The sequence below is a fragment of the Ischnura elegans genome, chromosome 3 (assembly GCF_921293095.1).
Source record: "Ischnura elegans chromosome 3, ioIscEleg1.1, whole genome shotgun sequence".
Classification (NCBI taxonomy): domain Eukaryota; kingdom Metazoa; phylum Arthropoda; class Insecta; order Odonata; family Coenagrionidae; genus Ischnura; species Ischnura elegans.
This window is the reverse complement of record NC_060248.1, coordinates 85,045,172-85,067,624: the sequence shown is the minus strand read 5'-3', so window position 1 is coordinate 85,067,624 and position 22,453 is coordinate 85,045,172. Positions and strand designations below refer to the sequence as shown.

At 39.6% G+C, this 22,453-nt stretch overlaps 1 protein-coding gene across 4 annotated transcripts in view; it reads left to right on the top strand.

Moving 5' to 3' along the window:
- The window catches only part of LOC124156105 (dipeptidyl aminopeptidase-like protein 6), a 227,594-nt gene that overhangs the window by 118,958 nt on the left and 86,183 nt on the right, over nt 1-22,453 (top strand). For 2 of the 4 annotated variants that reach the window (XM_046530433.1, XM_046530432.1), the window contains exon 1: nt 11,183-11,422. The exons of the other annotated variants lie outside the window; for them this stretch is intronic. In XM_046530433.1, coding sequence (XP_046386389.1) covers nt 11,369-11,422 — 54 coding nt within the window. In that variant the 5' untranslated portion in view covers nt 11,183-11,368. Of the gene's footprint in view, nt 1-11,182; nt 11,423-22,453 lie in introns of those variants that run through there. 4 annotated transcript variants of the gene reach the window in all.

The following is a 22,453-nucleotide window of genomic DNA, read 5'->3' as shown; positions in this document are numbered from 1 at the left end:
CATTCCCGACGCAATCTCTGCTCACCGCTTTTCAGAGGCCCACCTTGGCCACCCCAGAATTTTCTCCGTCGACCCTCACGCAGAGACTGCCGGGAAGGGTAGGTGCGGCGTGTAATAGTTGGGGATTGCGGGCCTCTCCGAAGCCTTGGGCTCGTTCCCCATGCTCTCCCGTCCAATAGGGGACTTCAGAAGGAATGGATTTCGTGGAAGATACCGGTCGCATAGTGACTTTTGCAATAGGCTAACAGACATGTTACACATAAAAATAAATAAAAAACAACAGTAGTGATGGGAGTTTTATATAAATAATCCAATAAAAACAATTGATTTCATTCCATCACACAATCTGGTACCTGAACCTTATTTAACCTTTGCGGGTCATTACCAACAGGTTAATATCTATAAATAATCATCCCTGTCTGCCTATTTATTATCCACCTAAAGTATTTTGGAAACGGGGAATTTGACAAAGTGAACCTAACCCACCGGCTAATCCCACTAGTAGATAGCTAATACTGTGGTAGAAAAAAAACCATAGAGGTAACAAAATATAATCGTGAAGGCAAAACGTGATTCCCACAGTAAGAGGATATCCATAAAACCTGTAATTAAATTATGTTTCCCAAAGCTTAAATACTCTGAGTGAACTTTTAAAGTAACTAAATTTGAGCTCTAGAGAGGAGATATAGTTATTAAGATACCAAGCGTCATTAAGATCTGGATTCATATAAACATTCTCAAGATATGTGAAAATATACGTTATTATAAAGGAAGTGCTACATAAATACTGAGGAAAGAGGCTTGAGCAAGCATGGAAAACAGACCGTATGGAGACCAAATAAATGATAATTAATGAGATATGAGGAAATCCTAAACGTAACATTAGAGGAATTGGAAAAATTTACATGGGAATACCACGAATGCGCTGTTAAAAGTATATAATGGATAACTTATGACAAAATCGAACAAGAACAATATTCCAAACGAGTGATTAATCAACTCCATGGAAGGCTGTTTTCCTAGCGATGAATTTTTAATGCATCAAATAGTAGATAGCTCCATTTAAGATGCAACGTCGGGTATTTGAGCATGAATAATACAAACAATTAATTAGGAGCACAACTGGGGAGTAGTACAAGTTGCTGAATGAAAAAAATTGAAATTATTGGAAATTATGGCTGGTTTCATAGAAGGAGCTATAACATCTCTTTCGATTATCAGTATAAATTAGAGAAATGTAATGACATGCTATTGATATACGATTGTATGATCACCGCGGAAAACAAAAACTGGAATAACACTTTACACTGATATTATTCATGCCTACTTGGATTTTGCAAAAATACTACCGCTTGGAGTGGAAACGGAAAGCATAAGAAAACACTAGCTAGCTAAGGCCTGAGCTCTCTCGCTGGAAAGAGTGAATTAAAACAATGCCGACATCGTAAGAATGAACTCACACTGAAACTTATGACTGACACTGAGAAGAACATCAAGTCGGCTTCAAATTAGCGCGGCTCGAGCAGAAACTTCCCCTTTTTACCCCATCTCTCTAGGAGTAATAACGCAAAGCAGGGGTCTCTCCCTCTAAGTGCCTCGCGAAATATTAATCCGCAGCAAAGTGTACCCTCTGAAAACACACGCGGGGAGCTCAAGACGGGAAAGAGTGAGAGGGAGAGGATAAAAATTCATAAGAACGCGGAGGAAATTTGAAGCCGGGCTCTCGTGAACAGAAGAAAGGGATGGAGGCAAGTCATGATGAAAATACAGAGGGAAGGCCCTTAAAGGGGAAAGGGGATGAGGAATCATTGTTTGCGATACGGCGACGAATTTATGGCAGGGAATGAAAAGGAGAAGGCGGAAAATAATCGAGAGGGAGGCGAAAAGAATTGAGGACGGCGAGGAAGATTAGAATCAGAACTTGGGAATATAACTATAATAATGCCACTTTATAGAGCGAGGTTGCGACTATTAAATCCCATCTTCCATCTAACCCTTCGTTATACATTCAATACTTGCAGAGGAATGCATTGTCAAGTTACTCTTAAAATTGAATGCAGTCAAACTATAACGATAGAGACATTTGAGTAAGATTTTAAAATAAAAGCAAAATGTAAATTGAACAAAGTTACATTAACCTCGTGTAAAAAGATGTGAACAAAGGTAAGAAAAATCTAACGATATTGACTTTCGTCTTTATTGGAAAAAAAACCATCTCAGGAAAATGCTCACACAAGTAGGGGGTTGTGAAAAACCTGCGAAAACATATTTACCTAATGTAAGCATGAATGTCACCCAGTACTTAGAAAGGAAAAGAATAAGATTAAGCAACAATAGATAAGTATCGAATCTTTCCCACTGTTTCCATGATGTTACATGTCTCTTAGTTGTTCTTGGAGAAGTTTTATGTGTAGTGGGATGAGAGGAGAGGAGAGGAGATTAAGATCGGAGAAAAGATAGCAAACGTAGATAAGGAGGAAGCTCCCGAAAACAAGGAGAAGACGGGACGAAATAGAAAATTCTCGGCACAGAGTTATCGCTTTGCTAAGGGTTCGATTTCTGGGGAAGAAAGGGAAGGGGTATAACAGAAAAGCATGCGGCCAGGAGGAAACAGACTAGGGGTACAGGGAGTGGAAGGTTATCCTGGCTGGAGAACAGGAATGTAGGGGAAGAACAGGAATCCTTGAGGAGGAATGCAGAGAAGGAAGGAGGTCCAGTGGAAGAAAGTGAGATATGCCAAAGAAAGGAAGGGAGGAAGGTCAGATTAGCTGGAAAACTTCGCTTCCTTATTATTCTCTACCCTCCTATATATCCCTCTCCACATAATCTTTCTTTAACGGTTGTTCCTTTAAAGGATGAGATGGGGAAAATCCCGACGCCATTTCTTTCCGAGCTTTGCGTTTTTGTTTTTTTTTATTTTCCAATTCCAAAGTATCTCTGTGAGCGCACAAATATATTTCACAATAATGAAAGAGCGATGCGCGGTGCCCTTCGACGCTGACTTCGAAAATATGCAGAAACGCCATATTTTCCGCTTCTGAATATGCGTGGGAAATTTTTTCGGAGCAATAACCACGCCACGGTTTAAAAAAATAAATTTACGTAAAAGACCATTTTTTCTGATGTTCGGGGATTTTTTGGGGAGTGTTTCACGTGTTTAACCCATGAATAACTCTTAGCTCGGTGAAATAATAGCTTTCACAGAAAAAAACGAAATGCTCACGAGTTCACCGCAATTTGTGTCCCATTGTGTGGGGAGTAAATGAAAGATTTATTATGCGCAAAAAAAGATGCCATTCACACCACGGAAATGTATTTTCTCGTCTTTTCGTGGGCTATTGTACTACACACGGACAAAAATATAAACCATATTTCACTTATAAAATCCGAAACCTATGCAAATCTGTAACGCTGCTTAAACAACTTTACTGTCCAGCGTGACAGGAACTGAATCGGTTTCCGGAGATACGAATCGCCGCTCTGATTTGAATAATTTGTTCATCGATACGCTTTCAAAATGTGATTATGTTTATGAGATACCCACTTCCGATGAAATTACGCCCACCACTGACTAAATTGTGGCATATTATTCAGGAAATTAGTGATGCGAAACTCATATTTTATTGAATTCAATGTATACTAACGCAGTGAGATACTACAGTTTATGAGGCGAGAAAATAGAGCAAGAACACATGAATTACTACTGCTGAGCATTATGTGAAGAGCATAAGGATATTAGAAAATGTGGATTAAGTATTTACCCAGGGACAATTACAGACTAAATTCCGAGATAGAGGGGAGAATACAGTATAAAATACAAGAAATATACAAAGAAGAGGATGAAAAAGAGCCGTATGCAAGGATTAAAAAGATATTGCGGGATAAAGAATAAAATTTCAATGGAGGATAGGACGTAAAGACTATAAAAGTTGAAGCAGACTGGCCCAATCCTTTAATCCAACTATATCTTGTAGGTAATCCATCAAAATTATAGCTTAGTAGAGTCCCTTCAGAATTATTTATTGCTTCTCGAGGTTAAAGGACTGGTTGCAGGTAGGCAGCCCGTTTTCCATCCCGAGAGAAGGCTGAGAGCAACTCACATCCTCAATTCTATGGAATCAAGTTCCTCAGACCCATCCAACCGTAACTATAGTCAACTTTACTAAATAAATTGTAATTAATAAGTAGGAAATCATGCGGTTTTTTCCTTACTTCCCCTGCACAGTACTCCCATAGTTAAATGTATAATTGATTATTCACTATAAGTTTTCCTGGGTATCAGACATTTACTTATAACACTTATTTTTATCAGAGCGCGACCGGGGTTTCAATGAATTATCATCATCGTCAGGCGCTAATTATGATTTGTAAAAAAAAATATTAAAAAATCATAATTAGCGCCTAAAGATTTTTTATTACAAATCATAATTAGCGCCTGAATATGATGATAATTCATTGAAACCAGAGTCGCGCTCTGATAAAAAATAAGTGGTATAAGTAAATGTCTGATATCCAGGAAAACTTATAATGGAACGCCACAAAGTAAATCAAGAATTAGTGAATTTTGATTATTCACTTCCTTCAAGTCGTCACACAAGTTTCATAATAATAATACCTGAAAATATAAATAGAGTTTCACTTGATACACATTCACATCCTTCTGACACCATAATTTCGGGGGAATTGAATACAATTGACAATTCACGTCCTTCAAGTCCGAAGCACAAGCGTTAACATAATAATATTTGAAAATGTAAATAAAGTTTCATTGAATGCACGTTCGCTTCTTACTGACGCCATAATTTCGGGGGAAATCTTCAACTCGGCATGAGAGAATGGCAAAATGTGAGCGCAAACATTACTGCGCCTTACATAATGCGAAGCAGACGTGTTCTCGAGAGACAAATTACAGCGCGAGGAGGGCCACTGAAAAAAAAATCACGAATCGATACGGGGTAACCCTTTGAATAAACTTGCTCCATTCATTCATTCGCTCCATTTTGATTTTTTTCTGACGCCACCCGCTGAGTTCCGAGCGAGTTCGCGGCTCCGAGTGGAGTCCCTTTCGCTCACTTGGACCTCCGATGGGACGGAGCCAACTACCACTCTCTCTCTCCCACTCTTTCTCTCGCTTTCCGCCGTGATATCCCCACCACCGTAAGAGGCGTTGGGGAATATACTACCCAGAGCCTTCCTCCCTGGCAGTACTCATCCCTTACTTGGAGAAGTTTCACATTAAATCCGAGTGAATATCTAAAGCACTGCATAGAGCATGTAACTTTTTATGCATTCACACGCACGGGTGTAAAGTAATATAAAACCAAGGATGAAATTTGCCATAAAAATCATTTTGCTTAGCCCGGATTCGAACCCGGATCTCTTGATTCAAATTGCTGTTGGGAGATCCGGGTTCGAATACCAGCTAAGCCAAATGATTTATATGGCGAATTTCATCCTTGGTGCATATAACTAGTAAACATCATTTTCTTGGAAATTTAAAAATTTATCTTCCGCCTCCACTGGCTGTCCCGGAAAAATTTGGGGTATGCGCGGCAAAATATTTTCAAAATTGAATTAGGAAATCGGTGATTTTCGATAAGTAGATTAAATACGTGAATTACAACAATAATATGATAATTTTAAAAAATGAGCAGTTCTAAGAGCACCATTGTATAAGAGTGGTCAAAAAATAATACGTTGCTACTTCAATGCGTTAACTAAGTAATTTCTGATATTTTTGCAAAAAAAAGCAGGTCAAATAGAAATGACGCAGAATTAGACTCAAAGTATTAAAATATTACGTCAAACTCAAGTCAAAAACTAATGTGCTTGTTACGTCAACGATTGCTTATGAGATGAAAATTTACTGCCATCGCAAAACTGATCAACGGTTTAGAACATTCAATGATTAGGTTAATATAATTTCGAAGTCACTAAGATTTCAAAGAATTTCTGAAACTTATGCGAAGCAGTAATAAATTTAAATAACTATTACTAAGCAATTAATTTAAATTATTTGCACCAACCTAAAAATATAGTATGTACACAACTGAAATTAAATTTCCTTAACAATAAGGTCTGCGATTTTCGGCGAGACATTTCACCCGTCCAACAATTTCCCCACCGATCCACACACACGCGATGAACTTGAAAGAAACTGCGCCGTTCTGTGAATGTTTTGGCTAAATCACGGATATTTGGCGAAGAAAAAAAATTCTAACCCCATTCGCGGCAAAAGGAATGGGATCTTGTTGATTTAACGAGGCGCTCCAGATCAGCCATCGTGGCCAATGCACATTTTTACTCCTTTTCTCACTCTCCCTCCCTCCCTCCCGCGATTTTTATATCCAATTATAGATGGCTGCACTCATTTATTTCCAAATATTTACGTCAATGGCCTTCCACGTGTAGCCACGAGCCAGGGGGAGTAGGCACATGTGCAAGTGAGAGGTCTCTACGTCAACGCTGTCGTTACTTTCTGGATGCACGCGAATCAAGTAAGGGAAATGCAAATTATAATGCCGCACGTTGCCATGGGAATTGGCACACGACTACGGTCGAACCTGGGACAACATTGAGACAGAGGAAACTCGAACAAAGGAAAGGGTGACCGTCACTGGTTCCCGGAGAGACACTAGGTGCTCTCAACTTCCAAAGGTCGTAGAATAATATAGATTTGGAGCAAAAATAAAAGCATATCAGAAGAAAATATTTAGATGGAATTAATACAATCAATACAAATATCAACCACCGTCGTCGTAAGTAATGTAACCCATTGCTTTCGCTGTGGTCGTCGACTCTCTCTCTCTTACCCGAAGCAATTTTCCTTTGAAATAAATTAATATGTGTTATGAAAAACCAAGCCGTATGAATACATCATAGGGCTAGCCATCGGATAAATTTTATTATATGAAACTAATACGGCATAAACATCAATACCAGCTTGGATTACTGCTGAACTAAAATAAAGATATCAAGGAATACTACAAGATACCATATACTAAGGAAGTCAGCGAAGTGCAACGTGGTGATGAACCTTATACAATCTGATGAAATTTTGAATGAAAGATTCGACCCTGTTTTTACAGCAATCGATATTATATTCGAATATAATGTACACAATCTGTTTCAGATGAATACGTACACTACGTGCAGATATACACATATGATGATGAATATTGTAATGGCTCCCAAGACATTCGGTAACCGTTGAGTTCGGTAACTTGCGAGAGACATGTTTTAATCTTTTTCATCCAAGATTTACCGACAACTGCTATGGAGAATCAGAAAGGAATAACCCATACAAAATTCCCATTGTCCGTCCATTCTTACCTTGCCCTCCCAAAAAAGTTCCAAAATCCATCGCCAGAAAGACCTTTTTCCGTCCCACTAGCGGCTCATCCGATCACACCCCACCTCCCTGACCCCACGCAATCCGATCCCGAAAACCCTTTGCCCTGAAAAAGATATACCACTTCACTCCGCCCACGGTCCATCTATCTCGGCGACGGCATGACAGAAGTCGTCCGCATGCAGTCATCATGCCGCTCACGAAAACGAAAATATTTCCACCCACGAATATTCCCGAAACATTATTCACCCGACCGATTTCCGATGCATGAAATGGATTCTAGAACACCTAAATTTTATGCCTGACTAAAAAGACACTGTTTCATCCATGCAAATTTGTATACATCCCGGACCTTCTCATTTTCATTTTCCTAAGCTTATAGAATTGTCAGACTTTGATCATTCGACAGCAATAAATGATCCTTATGGGATTTTTACCAGTCCTGAACTCCTGTAAATCTGGGTTCATGATTTCAGCCGATTTAAAATCAGCTGCAAAGTCATGAATGTATACAAGTAGACGTCTCGACCTTTTTTATTTTTATAGGCTCATTACATTAATAGAGTTTTATCATTAGACAGCAATACATTATGCATTATTATACATTTTCACAAGGGGCAATGTATTTAAAATAGGAATATGTGCAAAACTCGATTAAGAGAATGTTGCATTTTGAGCTATAAAATGCCTAAGGGGGTGCAAGTAATTTACTTCCTAAGTCATAATCTCATCCGAATTATATTAGCGGAGAAAAAATTGAAGTTCCAGGATTCACCATGCATTTAAATGGAGCAGCATTCTAAAGATCCTTCCCAAGATGGTCAGATGCGCAATTCCTTGGATTCTCCTCGGGAGAAGATATCACCATTCATTCGTTTACAGTTAGGTGTCACTAAGCCACTGATCTTCACAGATAATTGAAGACTATCGACAAAAATTTTACGTTCGACCCTTTTAAAATACACTCACGGTCACACCCTTGATGACTAAAGCTATGGATGACGGTTTCCATAGATCTAAAAAGCCCAAATAAAGACATGATGAGTGGGAGAGGAACATATCCTCCATTTACCATGCACTGACCACCAACAATCGATGAAGGTATCGACAAAAGATTACCATCGGCAAACAAAAACGAACTGGTCGATGCCAATCATTGGCCTCAATACTATCTTATCCTCGATGGGCAAAACTGCCGATGATGGTTCCGATTAAGCGAACTGTCGAACGAGCCAGAGGAGATGGCACGAGAAGGGAAGGGGGGAGAAATACGTGTCCTCCATTCATCGAGACCCCACTCCATCACTTCCCCTCCTAGCTCCCTATACTCCCCAACCTTCCCCCAACAGCCCGCCCACAACTTCCGGTCGACTCCAGCTTCACCTGGCGCCCACCATCGACATCCCGCGCCCCACATAACACCACACACTCCTCCCCCTCAGAGTAAAGCTCCCTGTCACTGGTGCCTTCATCCCTCGTGACACCTAAAAGAGGGGTGGAGGGCAAAAAAGAAGCCGCCCACCCCTTATTAATGAATGGAATCACTCATTCTTGGCAAAGGGATGCGACCGCGTCGATTCATTACGACGACGTCAGGGGATAGGCATTGAAGTGGCTCTCTCCTATCCTTGCTCCTACGTCACTCGCACTCTCTTTTATTTACTATCCTCCCGTCGATAAATACGCGGCAAGATTGTGCTTAGGACGGGTCTTGTTTATGGTTAAACTTGCAACGGAAAACGTAGGATAATATCTAATAGATCAAAAGTATAGATAAGGTAATGATTTGAAATCAATTTGATCCGAATTATATAACCTCCATCATTGCTGCAATGTCAAATGACTAGAGTTAATTCAATGAGCATAATTCTGCTTCAAATGTCAATATCAAGTATTCACTCTTTATTTTGCGAATTCAAGAGTGGTTTTCCCTATCGATAACATATCCATAATTTTCCAGAACTGATACGATATTTTCAGACCTTAATTTACGTAAACAATTACTATAAGGGTGAGCATTTAGAATAAATTCTTAAGCGGTTTCGTTTAGCTGAATTTAACAGAAGGAGGATATTTTTTAATCCGGTTCCAATTCGATATCCGATTTTTCGAATAAAAATACTTACGAAATGAGACTCCATCGCACGTATATAAAGAAAGGATTTCCTGGCACTTGTGAGAGCTAAAATGTTCTCAGGATTTTAAGCAATAGCCATGGTGACGTCGCTAAGAAGATTTCAGCATTCAAATGTCGTCCATCACGCAGGGGTGAATTCGCACACGTGCCGCCACTCAAAGCTACTTTCTTCCGCGTCCCTTTCGACGGTCGCCAGCCTTGCCGGGAATATTCGGGCGCTCTGGAGTTTCGACGTTTCACTTACTTCTTTGCCACTACCAAAATTTCAACGCAGCCCTGCTCTTCTAACCTAAGCCTAGGTATGATAGTAAACTGCAACTCCAAAATTTCGAGTCCCATCGGTATCTTCACTTTTTCGAAACTCAAGAGAAAACTAAAAAATAACGAGATTCATTAAACCATCTGGTATTGCGAAGAAATTTGTAACCCCCAAAATCATAGAAAACATGCATCTTAAACGGCAAGAAGATATAAATGTTAACTTAATTCCCTCATTTCATTTTAAAAATTTTTACAAGGATTAAGGAACCAAAAACTACCTCCAAAGTCACCTTTCAAACTTAAACGCTCCCTGTCTAGATGAGTCATATTTGCATATAATTTTCATGCAATCCCCTGGAGCTCTCTACGACCTGAAAGCATAAAACGAAGAATGCGTGACCTACATTTAGTACCAACAGGATATAATTTCAGAATTATTTTTCAGCAACCCTTTCGGCAATATAGAGTAACAAAATTTCATCCTTTAGCAGGAAAAAAACCTCTCCTAAGAACACCTGATAAGTATATTACACCCTTTTCACACTAACCCAAATTTTTAAAAATTATTCAAGCGCTTACGGTTATTGACATTCTAAAAAATCCAGATGTCTGATACACAGCACTTTATCAATATAGAAACTTTTTCCTGAACACACATAATGTTAGAATGTAATTCATCGATTCTTCCACCTCAGGAACAGAACTTACCCCAATATCTACCGATCATTTCGTCATCCTTTCTTTTCAATATGTACAAAATAATATCTATGCAACTCAGAAATCATAATAAACAAGCCACGCATGATCTTACTCTCTGAATTCCATCGCATAATCTCCCATCACCCTTCACAAGAAAACAGTGCCCGATCGCCCAGGATACAAGGGCCCTTAACGCCTCCCTCCCCCTCCAGCTCTCCCAACCGAGCACATGCGACATTCCACCGACCTCCCCGATCGAGGGCACTGCATACTGCCCCCTACTGCCGGGCGAACACCCTTTAACCCGCGCGATATCGAGTCCCTCTGGCGGAAACGCGCCGAATCAAACCGTTTTATCGGGAGTGCTTTCCGTGAGGCAGGGAGGAAGGGGGTGTGCACTATCGCACTCTCCGGACCCTATCCCATCCCCTCCGGAGGCACGACAAAACGGGGAAGGGTGAGAAAAGCGAGGACCACAAGGGGGCCCCTACCGATACATGTATATATACAGGACCCGCGACCCCCTCCCGCGCGGTGCAATGTTGGCAGCACTGTGCCTATATATCGAGCGTCGGTGAGGTTGGGAGCGCGGAGTGGGGCACCGCCGGGTTGGCCGATGGGGGCCGTGGGATAAGGGGGTGGGCCTTGGAGGGGAGGCGGTGGCGGAGGCGGGGGTGGAAGGAGAGGAACGGGTTGGTTCGACTCCCTCAAACCCGGACGACAGTGCGCGGGAAGCCGCGGTCCGCCGAGGAGATCCCCGCCTGACGCACAAGACAGAAGTTTTGCCCAAAGGTCTACGGGGGCGTGTGCGCGCAAGGCGGGCCACAACCGCCGCCGTCGCCGAGTGAAGTCCGGCCCGTTTTGGCGTGGCGTGAAAGGAGCAGTGCGTGGCCCCGCGTGGGGCGGTCGGGGGCGGCGCCATGGAAGACGGCGGAGGGGCGGAGTCCAAGGAGGCCCAAATGGCCCAGGAGGAGGTGAGGCACCCCCGATTATCCCCCGCAGAGCACGCGACCGTCGGAAGGGGGCGTGTGGGGGGAAAGTGACACTCGAGTGGCGGCACGCGTGCGGATTCACCTCGGCGGCGTAGCGAACGGCCTTTTGAATGGTTAAATCTCTTCTACGGGACGTCGTCGTGACCTTCATTGTTTGCTTCGCGAAATCGTTCCGAAGTTTCTGATCCCGTCGTGATCCACGTACTGGACCGTGTGCGGAGTTATGATGAATTGTTTCGAGAATTAGAGGGATATCGCGTAAAAATATGTTATATTATTCAACGTTCGACTGATATTCAGGGAATAGTTAGTGCATTTTGGCAAAGTTTTTATAAAATGTGAACCTGAGACGAGATCCATATTACAATTATTATACTAATAGTTGGTAAGGAATAAAAATGTTGACTTTCTGAGGAGGAACTCCCGATTTCTTTAATTTCACAGCGAATTGTAAATGAAAAGTTGGTTTAGGGGGTAGACTCATAAAGTTTGATTGATATCGCGCAAGAATTTGTTATATTATTCAACGTTCAACTGATTTTCAAGGTTTAGTTTGTGCATTTTGGAGAAGTTTTTAGAAATCACGTACTTGAGACGAGGTCCGTGTTAAATTCATGGTACCAGTAGTAGGTAAGAAGTCGAAATGCTGAATTCTGAAGAAACTCCCGATTTATTTAAAATTACAGCGATTTATAAATAATACATTGGTGTGGGGGATAGAATCATAAACTGATTTGTCTATTACGACTTTATCATATCTGCTGTGTTGAAACCAGAAGAACGTAGATCTAAACAAATCAAAGTCATTATAATGCCTTTGTAACGATCATAATGAATGCAGGGTAAAGAAAAATTTATCACCTAAAATATTTTTAAATATTTTAATATGCTTCGCAAATATACTTCATATCTTTAATCTCCTATGATCTTCGATTATTTTTCTTTTATTAGAAGAGTTTCCAATAATTTTTATTTATTTTATCTTCTGGGTACAGTTTTAGCATTCCGGCGATTTTTAACAAAGTATTAATCGGAGTTATTTTTTGTGCTAAATTGTCGGTGTAAGCTTTTTATAGCGCGATTTCGTTGGAAGCACTTTTGGCCAATTCATTTACATTTTCAGCGATAAATGAACTATAAATGGATGTGATAAATAGACTCTTCAATTTATTTTGACTAATAGTGAAAGAGGCACTAAGCATTACCACTGTGCTACAAACATTATTCTGTCTGGATGGTAAACGTTTTCTCCAGAAAATTGTCCTGTTGCCTTTTGATCTATATTTAAATCCCTTGCGATACACAAATTATGGAACTGCGTAAAAATTTTTGTACGAAAGATTACTTTATTCAGATATATACAAATATCCTGGTCAAAATTGAGGAACAAATTGTTTTCATTTAAGCAAGCAACAACTTATATGAGGTGTTGGTTTCACCGCGAGAAGTTAATATAGGCATTGCGTTCGGTGGTACTTTCAAGTTTCGATTTGATATCTATTTTTCGTGAATCTAAGCTTACAACAGTTATTAATAAATCTACAAAATATGCCGCAGTTATCAACAGATGTTAAACTCAATCCAGGGATTGAACTCTTCCATAATCATCGGCCGCCGCGGCCGCCGCTAATTTTGATAGAACGGGGGTGATCAGGTTGAGGAGGTGGGCCAATTAAGGACTTCACATCTTTATGAACCCACTGTAAGCGTTGGTAGCAGCGGAATGTAATTTTCAGAGATTATATCACCAACTAAAGGAGCATTTCAAGACCAATGCAATTTTACACTCAAACACTAAAAGAGGGTTGCTATCTTTTGTCATATACTAGAAATCGATGACATCAGGATACTCTTAAATATTGCCTTGCTCCATCTTATTTACCAATAGATTAATAAAATCCCTACCAAAAACTAAAAAGAAGTTTTGATTTTTGATTGAAGGCATAAGAGCAAGAGCCAGATATATATCAAATGCGACGTTTCGAGAAAAATGAGAAGCAAAAAATACTTCTTACACTCGGAGAGTGGAGCGTGAGTTTTCAATAATACCTGCTGAACTTAGTGGGAACTTATTGCAGAAAAGTACAATTTCTGCTGATAAAGGGGAGGATATCTTTCATGTATCTGTGGAAATCTAATTTTTGCAAAAATTGGCCATCATGTGGTTCTTGCACCGAGGGTGGGTCATTCAGGTATTTAATCACCTCGTTAAACAGTCATTACCGATTTATATTATTGCAGTGGCTAATTGAATGTAGATGGACAGGTCATTTTATACATTCTATACTACATTGTATATACTTCCTAAAGGTGTTGAGGAATGCCAAGTTTTACCACGCATTACGGCCTCAAGCCCATCGTCCCCTCCAACGTGGAGCCAGCCCAACACCCCCGTGGATAATGCTTACTCTCTAATTGAGCAGGAGAGGCGCTTGATTTCGGAGCTGCACTTTTATTCCTCTGGCGAACGGGTGGAGTTCAATATCTTTCCTCGCCAGCGCTTTCGATACTTCTGACCACGTGATTGAGCTGAACGATTGGAAAGGCGGTCCAAGGATAGCGGGCGCTTGGTAAGAGAAAGCCATCTCGACAGTAAAAACAAATGGTCTTAGTCATCATCTGTAATTAGGGGGGCTTGGTATTTAATGAGTGATTTTTAATCGAGATGCTAATTCCGGGGAGATAGCGTAATCTAGTAACGGAACAAGGGTTAATGCATCAGTATCTCTAATGAATTGAGGTTTTACTGGTTGAACTCACTAATGATTCATTAGATATAGCTTGGCGCTGTGGCAATCTTCTCACTAATACGTTACAAGTGTGCTCCAATCATTCGAATTAAATGATGACAAATGTTATCTATACACTCTTAGAGTGTAGGGAAAGTTGACCGGAAATGGATGGGTCAATCAGGTATTATTAGAAAAATATAACTGTTAGCGGGCTAATTATAGAAATTCATACACCAATTATGTTGTAGGATTTCCAGTGTATCGTTCGAATGCACGCAATAAATAAATGACCGTTATAAAGATGGACATGTGAACCACAGCAATTTTAGAGTAAAATTAAAGTCAATAATCTCCAATAGCAAAGATTATTGTGCATATAATTCATACTAGTTGCAGATGTGGCAAGAGGTATCCACGGTTCCTTTCACCCACTATGGCCCAATTTTGCTTCTAAGTAGCATCAAAAATGTATACATTTTCAGCTCTATTCAGGAAAGATTTAAAATACGTGTTCTTTTGTGCTGTAAATTTTAATGGTAAAATGTGTAGCTGCCACAAAAATTAAGATCGAGTAGAAAATTTTCACTGTTTTAGATGAGAAGTCTTGAAATTTAATTTCTCCCAGAAGCAGCTCTGGGTTAGAAAGTGTTAAACGATAACTGAATTGGAAAAGGTATTCATCCAATCCTTTAACATTTAAATTTTACCCATAAAATGGCCTGGAAAACGGAACGGGAGGCAGAGCAAAAAAGTGTCAAAAAAATCCCCAGTACATCAAGTATAAAATCAGACTAACTGGCTACGGAACGAGGGAACAAATGGTCGAATTCAAGTCTTGACACATCTTTTTTTCATCGTAAATTCTTCAACTCCGGAGTCCTCCATGGTAAGTGGTGACTCCGCAATAAAAAAAATCACCGACGCGACTAGTGACAGAGGGCTTTAAATTCGTGCCACTTTGGAGAGTGGAGTGAGTTTGTCCCTGCATTTAAACGCGCGTGAAGCGACGGAGCGGCCGGGGCAAGGCGCGCGCTGCAGGCGATCTCTTCCGAGATATCCCTCGGTCGCACGCAACAATTATTGAGGCCTGGGGAAACTATCCATCTCCCGTGTCATACCTCACTCACTTCCAAAGTCTCATTCTCCCTCTTTCTACCCCTTTCAATCGGTTCCCTTGCAAACACCCATTTTCTCACGCGCCACCCCCGCTACCACGACTTTTTTGTTTGCCAAACACATTTTTATCAGGTTCGATCCCACTCCAAAAAGAGGCCCAACCTCCTTATCAGATTTCCGTTAAAGAGCCGAGAAGATTTTCCTCTTTTAAAATGGCGACGCAAGCACATTATCGGGACAGCAAGGAGGAATCCATTAAAAAGGGGTTTGTCTTATCTCACCATCACTTTTATGCTCGTGGAAAAACCAAATGTGTATTACTCAGCGCGGTATGAATTGAAACGAGATGTTTTTGCAATTAAAGAAATGGAAATGATCACTTTTTTAGGAGAGTCTTTATTTTCTAAAATCATGAAAGGCAATCGTTATATCATTTCTGCCACAAATATTATAAAAAGATTAATGCTTTCAAGGTGAACAAAAATTTAAATAATGATATGATAATTATTCCATGTTCGGATAAGAAAATATTATACAGAGCTGTATATTAGTTAGTTCGTAAGGTCAAAGTTAGCGACAAAAAAAAATCCTCAGCGGAAAGGAAAATATTTCGAAGTGAGTCCACCGGGAGCAAGAAATGGAATATTTGAAAAATTCAAAATCTCATTGAGGTTAAAACGGAGAAGATAAAAATGTTTACAAAAAAATAATGATCTAGTCTTAAAGACTATGACAGTTTTCTTAGTAAAAAAAATCAATCTTGACATTTTGCAAATGCTACCGCCAATTTAATCATCGCTACTTTTTTTATTTCAAGATCATACGTTACAACAATATAACGGCGCAGATGTGTTGTGCTGCGCCGTTTTAGTCACAACGAGTTCTATCGCTTAAGACGACACGCACGTCACCTGGGCTCACGGATTACCGTTTAGGGATAAAAATCAGCTGTAGGTTTACTGCCTACAACAATGCACTGGGCAATAAGAGGCGATAGGTGTGTGATCCACGACCGTCATCCACTGAAAATAGGCCAATCCCAATCCAGATACCATCCTTTCTTTCGCATCCAATTCTCCCAACTTCACTCAGCGAGGAACAAAGAGCCAACTGCAAACACCAGCTACCCAATTTGATTCTCCACCGCTGACAAAGGCATATATGACTCAGGGATTCCCTACATCTGACAAAGGCATGGCGATTCAGCGCTCGGACGTACTTCAGGGAAACCAGAAGGGCGAACGTCCGCGGAAAAAAATACCTCGACTCTTCCTACACAAATGTATCCACTCGGACGTCCCAAGTGCAGCCTCTCTAAGAGAAGTGCAAATAAGTGGCTCCAGATAGCGCCACTCTCTCTCAACTAGCGAAACACAACAGAGTGTCCCAAATACCTTCGCCCACGCCCCTTTGATAGAGCTCGTTATTTAACTCTCGCGCTCTCGATTCTTTGCGCTTAATGCGTCACACGCGGTCCGCTAATGTTTTCTCTTCGGACCCTGCGCTACAACAAACCCTGCCGTATCCCGCACTCTAACGCATTAGGGTCTCGTTTCCGCAGAAATAACATGCGGGAGCTTTTACTCGATGCGACCCCGTCTTAATGGAATAAACTTATACCGTCACGATCGTGTTTTGAAATGTGATGAACATGGGCCGTCCAAAGAGGCGATGGCGCTCATTAAAATTCAAGCAGCGGGTCTCAAGATCAGGTACGAGGATTGGCGTTGTATATTACGAATAAAATTTCTTACGACCCTCCTTTCCCGCAACTACTGAGGGAACTACATTGACAAGAAGAGCTTCATTACATCGTTAATACCCATACTTTCGTATAATCTTCTCAGAGCTTCTTCAGCGATTTTTTACCACGAGAGCCAAGCCCGAGACTACTTTATTTATGGCTCAATATCCATTTTTCCAGACTTATAAGGACAAAAAAGTGTCACACGCGCTTTTCCAATAGGAACACCTAAGAATCGCCCTAGTCTTTTTAAGAATCGCCCAATATTTTCAAAATTGTAACTGTAACTGGTAAATTTTTTTCTCAAACAAACAAACAGAAGGAAAACCACACGATAAACCATCTAAAGGGAGACTTAATATATAATTAACATTTCTCCTTAATGATTCGATTTCGTTGGGCAATCCATGGACCGTATGAAAAACAGATGAATTAATACTTCAATCATTACCTATTAAGTGAACGCTAGATTACACCCTCAGTCCACCAAAACCTATAAATGGCAATGGATTTTTATCGAATTCTTAACAATAAATCAATACGCATTTAAATTATTAAAAGGTATATTTTGGCATGATTAGTTTTCAAAATATTTTTTTCCTAATAGAAATACAATTTTTACCTCCACTGCCAAAATGTGGTGAGAATTAAAAACATAGATTGACTATATATAGAAAACCCTGGTTGTGATTGCACTTGGGCGTGAATATCAGGAAAAAATGAATTTACTTTTTATATTCTTTTCCAAAGTGGGTACCAATCAAGACTTATTTTAAAGAAATTTCCATAGCTATACACACATCTAGCGTATTTCTGACAAAATAATGAGTATTTCAAGAATTGAGCAACATAGAAATCATTAAGTCGTCTTACACCTGAGCAAGTACAGTGCAGTATAACTCGAAAACCTCGTCGTTTTCATTAATTCTATTTCATTCTGTTTATCTCAACGGATTTCAGACACCTAGGTCAATATATTAGTTTTTCCATTAATTTCATACACTTAACCTTAAAATCAGTGATAAGGAGTCAAACCATCAAGGTGCCAAAGACCTCACGTTAATGTCCATCGCAAATAAAATGAAAATGTTTTGTCATTTTATTAAGTTAGTAATGAACAAATAATAATTAGTGATGAAAAATCCCTTACGACTTTTTACTGAAGGTAAATTCCCACTTTCTTTATGAAACAATGGATTCATTTTCATGGTCATATTCGTTCTTGCAAAACAAATTGAATGAATAATCAAGAGAAATCAAATGCTAAGATTTTATGCCAACATGGGATCATAGATGCTGTGAGAGGGAGGAGATGGCACTTATTGTGAATTTCAGACTGATAAAAGAGTAAAATTTCATAAAGAACCAAAGTACTGAAGCTGTTTCCCCAGACTGATAGGTACCTCAAAATTTCAACAAGAATCAACATTCTCAGTCAATTTCTCGTAAAAGAGTGATAAGAAAAGTCCAGTTGCCATAAAGTCATTTACAGTCGATATTTAGGTTTCTGTCTTACACGCATTCAATATATAAAGTCTTGCATTGTAAATTTGACCTACAATAAACACTTATTGGACAGATATCTTTCCAATTCCAGCTCTTTCTTTTATATCTTTCCAACAATGTCACCTGGAAAACCACACTTCCGAGTCTACTCACAGGCAGATCAGTTTTCAAGATTATTTGATAACGAAGGAATATTGGCCTTAAACTCGCACGCAACTCTCTAGCCACTACCGTAGGCATTAAATACGTGGATCGCTCTCATGTCGGTTCCATTTACTATTTAATGCGTCACAAAACGACAAGAATGTCATAATCTACGGTAGCGTTTTCATGCCAGGTAATTTCAAGAAACAGCGATTAATTGATGCTCACGGCAATCCGGAGTACAAAATTTGCAGTCTAACCTGAATTTTAAGACTATATATAAATATTTCACGATATTTGAAGATCCCAGGCTTTCCCGGCGTATAGAATTTGGAAGGTTACTCGGGATTATGACCTGATGACGATGGATAACTCGTTCTTCGAAACGCAGGGATGCCGACAAACAAAATATATTGGGGGACCCAAACCGGGGATCTTGCCCCGGGAAATTTTATAAGTAGTGAGTTTTAAGTTTTTTAAGCATTTTTGAAGACTCATATGATCAACATTAGATCCCTGATACCACGAATTTTGATATCTGGACACTCCGGGGAAAATCGACAAACCTGACACATTTTTTCCTCACACCCATAACGAATTTTTGAAGGGGCTGGGGACGCTTCAGGTCCCATGGAGTCGGCGCCACTGCCGAAATGTCGGCCGAGATGGAGTTGGATAACCTTACCCGGTGGAAATCCCGAGTAACCTTCCACAATTTCACGATATTTACTTACCAAATCTGAAGTTTACGACTACATACAAATATTTCACGATATTTACTATTCAAACCTTGAGTTTACGACTATGTACGATTATTAAAATATAAATAAAAATACTGACCAAACTGAAACGCCAGAATTTTGAATCACCAAGGGGTACAATATTTTCCCTTCTAATTCTACTGGTCACCTACTCGAGTGTCGATAATTCTCTCGTTCTTCTGCGGTAAATCTAGTAACTTTTGTATTCGAAGAACGGATGGTTAATCTAAAAATTATCATGTAATTCTCACAAAGAGTGGAAATTAACATAAATACGAGTGTTTTCTTCAAACGTAGAAAGGCAAACTTGCGTTCGCTGAACTAGAAAATATAAGTCAATATTAACACTCCAAAATTTCCAATGCGAATGTTGAGAAATTCCAAGGGCTGAAGAAATTTTACATGATCTAAGGAAATCTAAATTCAAATCTTCAGTCACCATTAGGTATTGAGATCCAGATGTGAAATAGAAGTATACTAACAGGCCGATATTTCGGAAGGAGTGGTGAAGTAAGCGTCAACCACGAATTTCACTCCCAATATGAGTATAAGCTGAGAAAAAAATGCCAACTTTTCAACCTAGAATGCATCGATAAGTTACTTTACGTGACATTGGAACCATACGTCGCGGTCGGTTGAAATCCACCAAATACCTACTGCTATGGTTATAAAATCTATAAGGGAAACTCTGAAATCGATACGAATACAGATATTAGCATATCATGCGTAAATATGTAAACCTGATTTCATAGTTTTCGCCACTAATGAGATTTGTATGCTTGTTCCTAATTAGATAAGATAAAATAAATCGCATAGTTCTTTCCAATATTTCTAAGGGGAATGAGTAATACAGATTGAAACCGTAATTTAATTACACTTCAAGCGACCAAATATTAAATAATCCGCATAACTATTACTTGAGTACAAAACCAGACAAAAGCCTCGCAGATGAACAACCGAAAATGCCTGAAGAGCAATGTTTCATGTAATACATAGATTAACTTAAAATTTTGACTAAAACAAGGAAAACTTACAGAAGAATCTAATGATGACAAACTAGAATGGGGAGAAAGAGAAAGTGTTGTTTGAAACACCATTGCGAAGATACTTTCGTCGTAAAGCCCAGAAACTTTAGAAGTTACACACGAGGAATTAGTTTTAAGGCAGAGTCATTAAGGTTACGAAGAATGTCAGGAGCACAGAGCATGGGTAGACAAGGTTTGACATTGGCTCAGCGAAGGACTAATTAAGGTGCCGAGATACAGGGACCGTCACGGGAGCGATAGATCAAGTCAGGAGATGAGGGAAATAAAATGGAAGACAAAAGAAGGATGATGATAGCTCATCTAAGAGTACGGGAAATACGGAAGAGAGGGAATTTGCGGAATGAGACAATCAAATAGGCTAATTTTCTCAGGAATGTATTCATATTTTCCTTAAGAGCTTCTTTTTATATCTTCATTCAAATTTCATAGACTCCGACGACAGGGAACTCAAAAATATTTTCAAGCCGGAAACGGGTAAAATATTTTATCATAAAAAGCAATTTTTTAACTGAAAAATTTCGCATGTACTGTAAATAGCAATGAATTGAGAAAATAACCGTTGCAAAACGTGTCCATAATAATAAAACAAACGATGAGCACCTTTAAGGTTAGGGTGTAGAATATGGCTATTCCCCAAAGAGCAATAAGAGCAAAATTCATGGGTGAGATGCAAGAGAGCACATTACATTCGCCTGATTACATTAGGGATTCAACTATAACAAACGCAAAACTAGCAGCAACTCCATGGAGAGAACACCTCTATGCAATAAAATATCTCCAACATTGAGAACATTTGCATGTAAATATTAGGTTTTCCACAAATATACACAATTTCCATCAATTAAATTTTAGATTCCACAAAACGGCAAGATATTGTGCACTTGGCTAATCTAAATATCACATTCACATTAAAATTTATCGCTAAGTTTCTAAATTGCTCGAGAAACCAGCAGGAGTGATAACTTTAATATGAAGCCGCGAATTATACGGCACATAAATATAATATTTGAAGATATAAAATGCTCTCTAAAATATGGAATATCAGAGAATGTTAAAACACAAACGAGGGAATAAATGAAAAGGTTTATTTCTGGCTTATCGACAGCATATATTGTTGCGCTGAGGTAAAGAAATGCCAAATAGTTGGAATGCCACGATAAGAGATGCCACGATATTTAAACAAACATTCTCCTTCACTATCTTTATGGGCTACAAAATATATTTTATGCTACTTTAAATTTTACCCAAATGCTCTCTTCGATCTATAATCGGGGATCGGATGGATGTGGTGGCTCGAGTGTTGGCTTAGCACCCCGTGGGCTCGGGTTCAAATCCCGGCGGTGGCAGAGAATTTTCAGAGACTGCCCGATCCCTGTTTGAATAATGTGTGGAGAACATTTCAAGCGCAACACTCCGTCCGTCGGATGGGACGTTAAGCCGTGGTCACCTTGGCGCCTTTCGTTAAGGGCAGGCTAATGTCGACGCCGGGTTTCTCTCCACCCTTCCTTACCTACCCTTCCCTCATGGCGCAAATTACCTGAGCTGTCGGTCGCCTCCTCCAAATACCATATCTACCATTCAATCTATAAATATGCCATTCGCAAATAATAATTTCTCATGTTACGTTTTATGCGCCTAAGTTGCAACCGACTGCGATCCAACCGCTTCGCTATTAATGCCTCGACCATTCATTTTTTTTATTAAACTTTCACTCAACGAATTCGCTGTGACTTGAAAATTTAATATAAGAAATTTGCAACCACTAAATTAGGGCGTTGGTATTATCTACCGTCCTATACGGCAAAGCAAATCCGGACAATGGAAAATACCCACTTGTTTTTCTATGCTCAAAACAGAGCATTCATAAATTTTAATATTGGTATTAATAATGGATCAAACTTCAAAAAAAGCAATTCTTTCTCTCAGTAGGACCGGGTCATTCTTATGGTACTTACATTTCATGA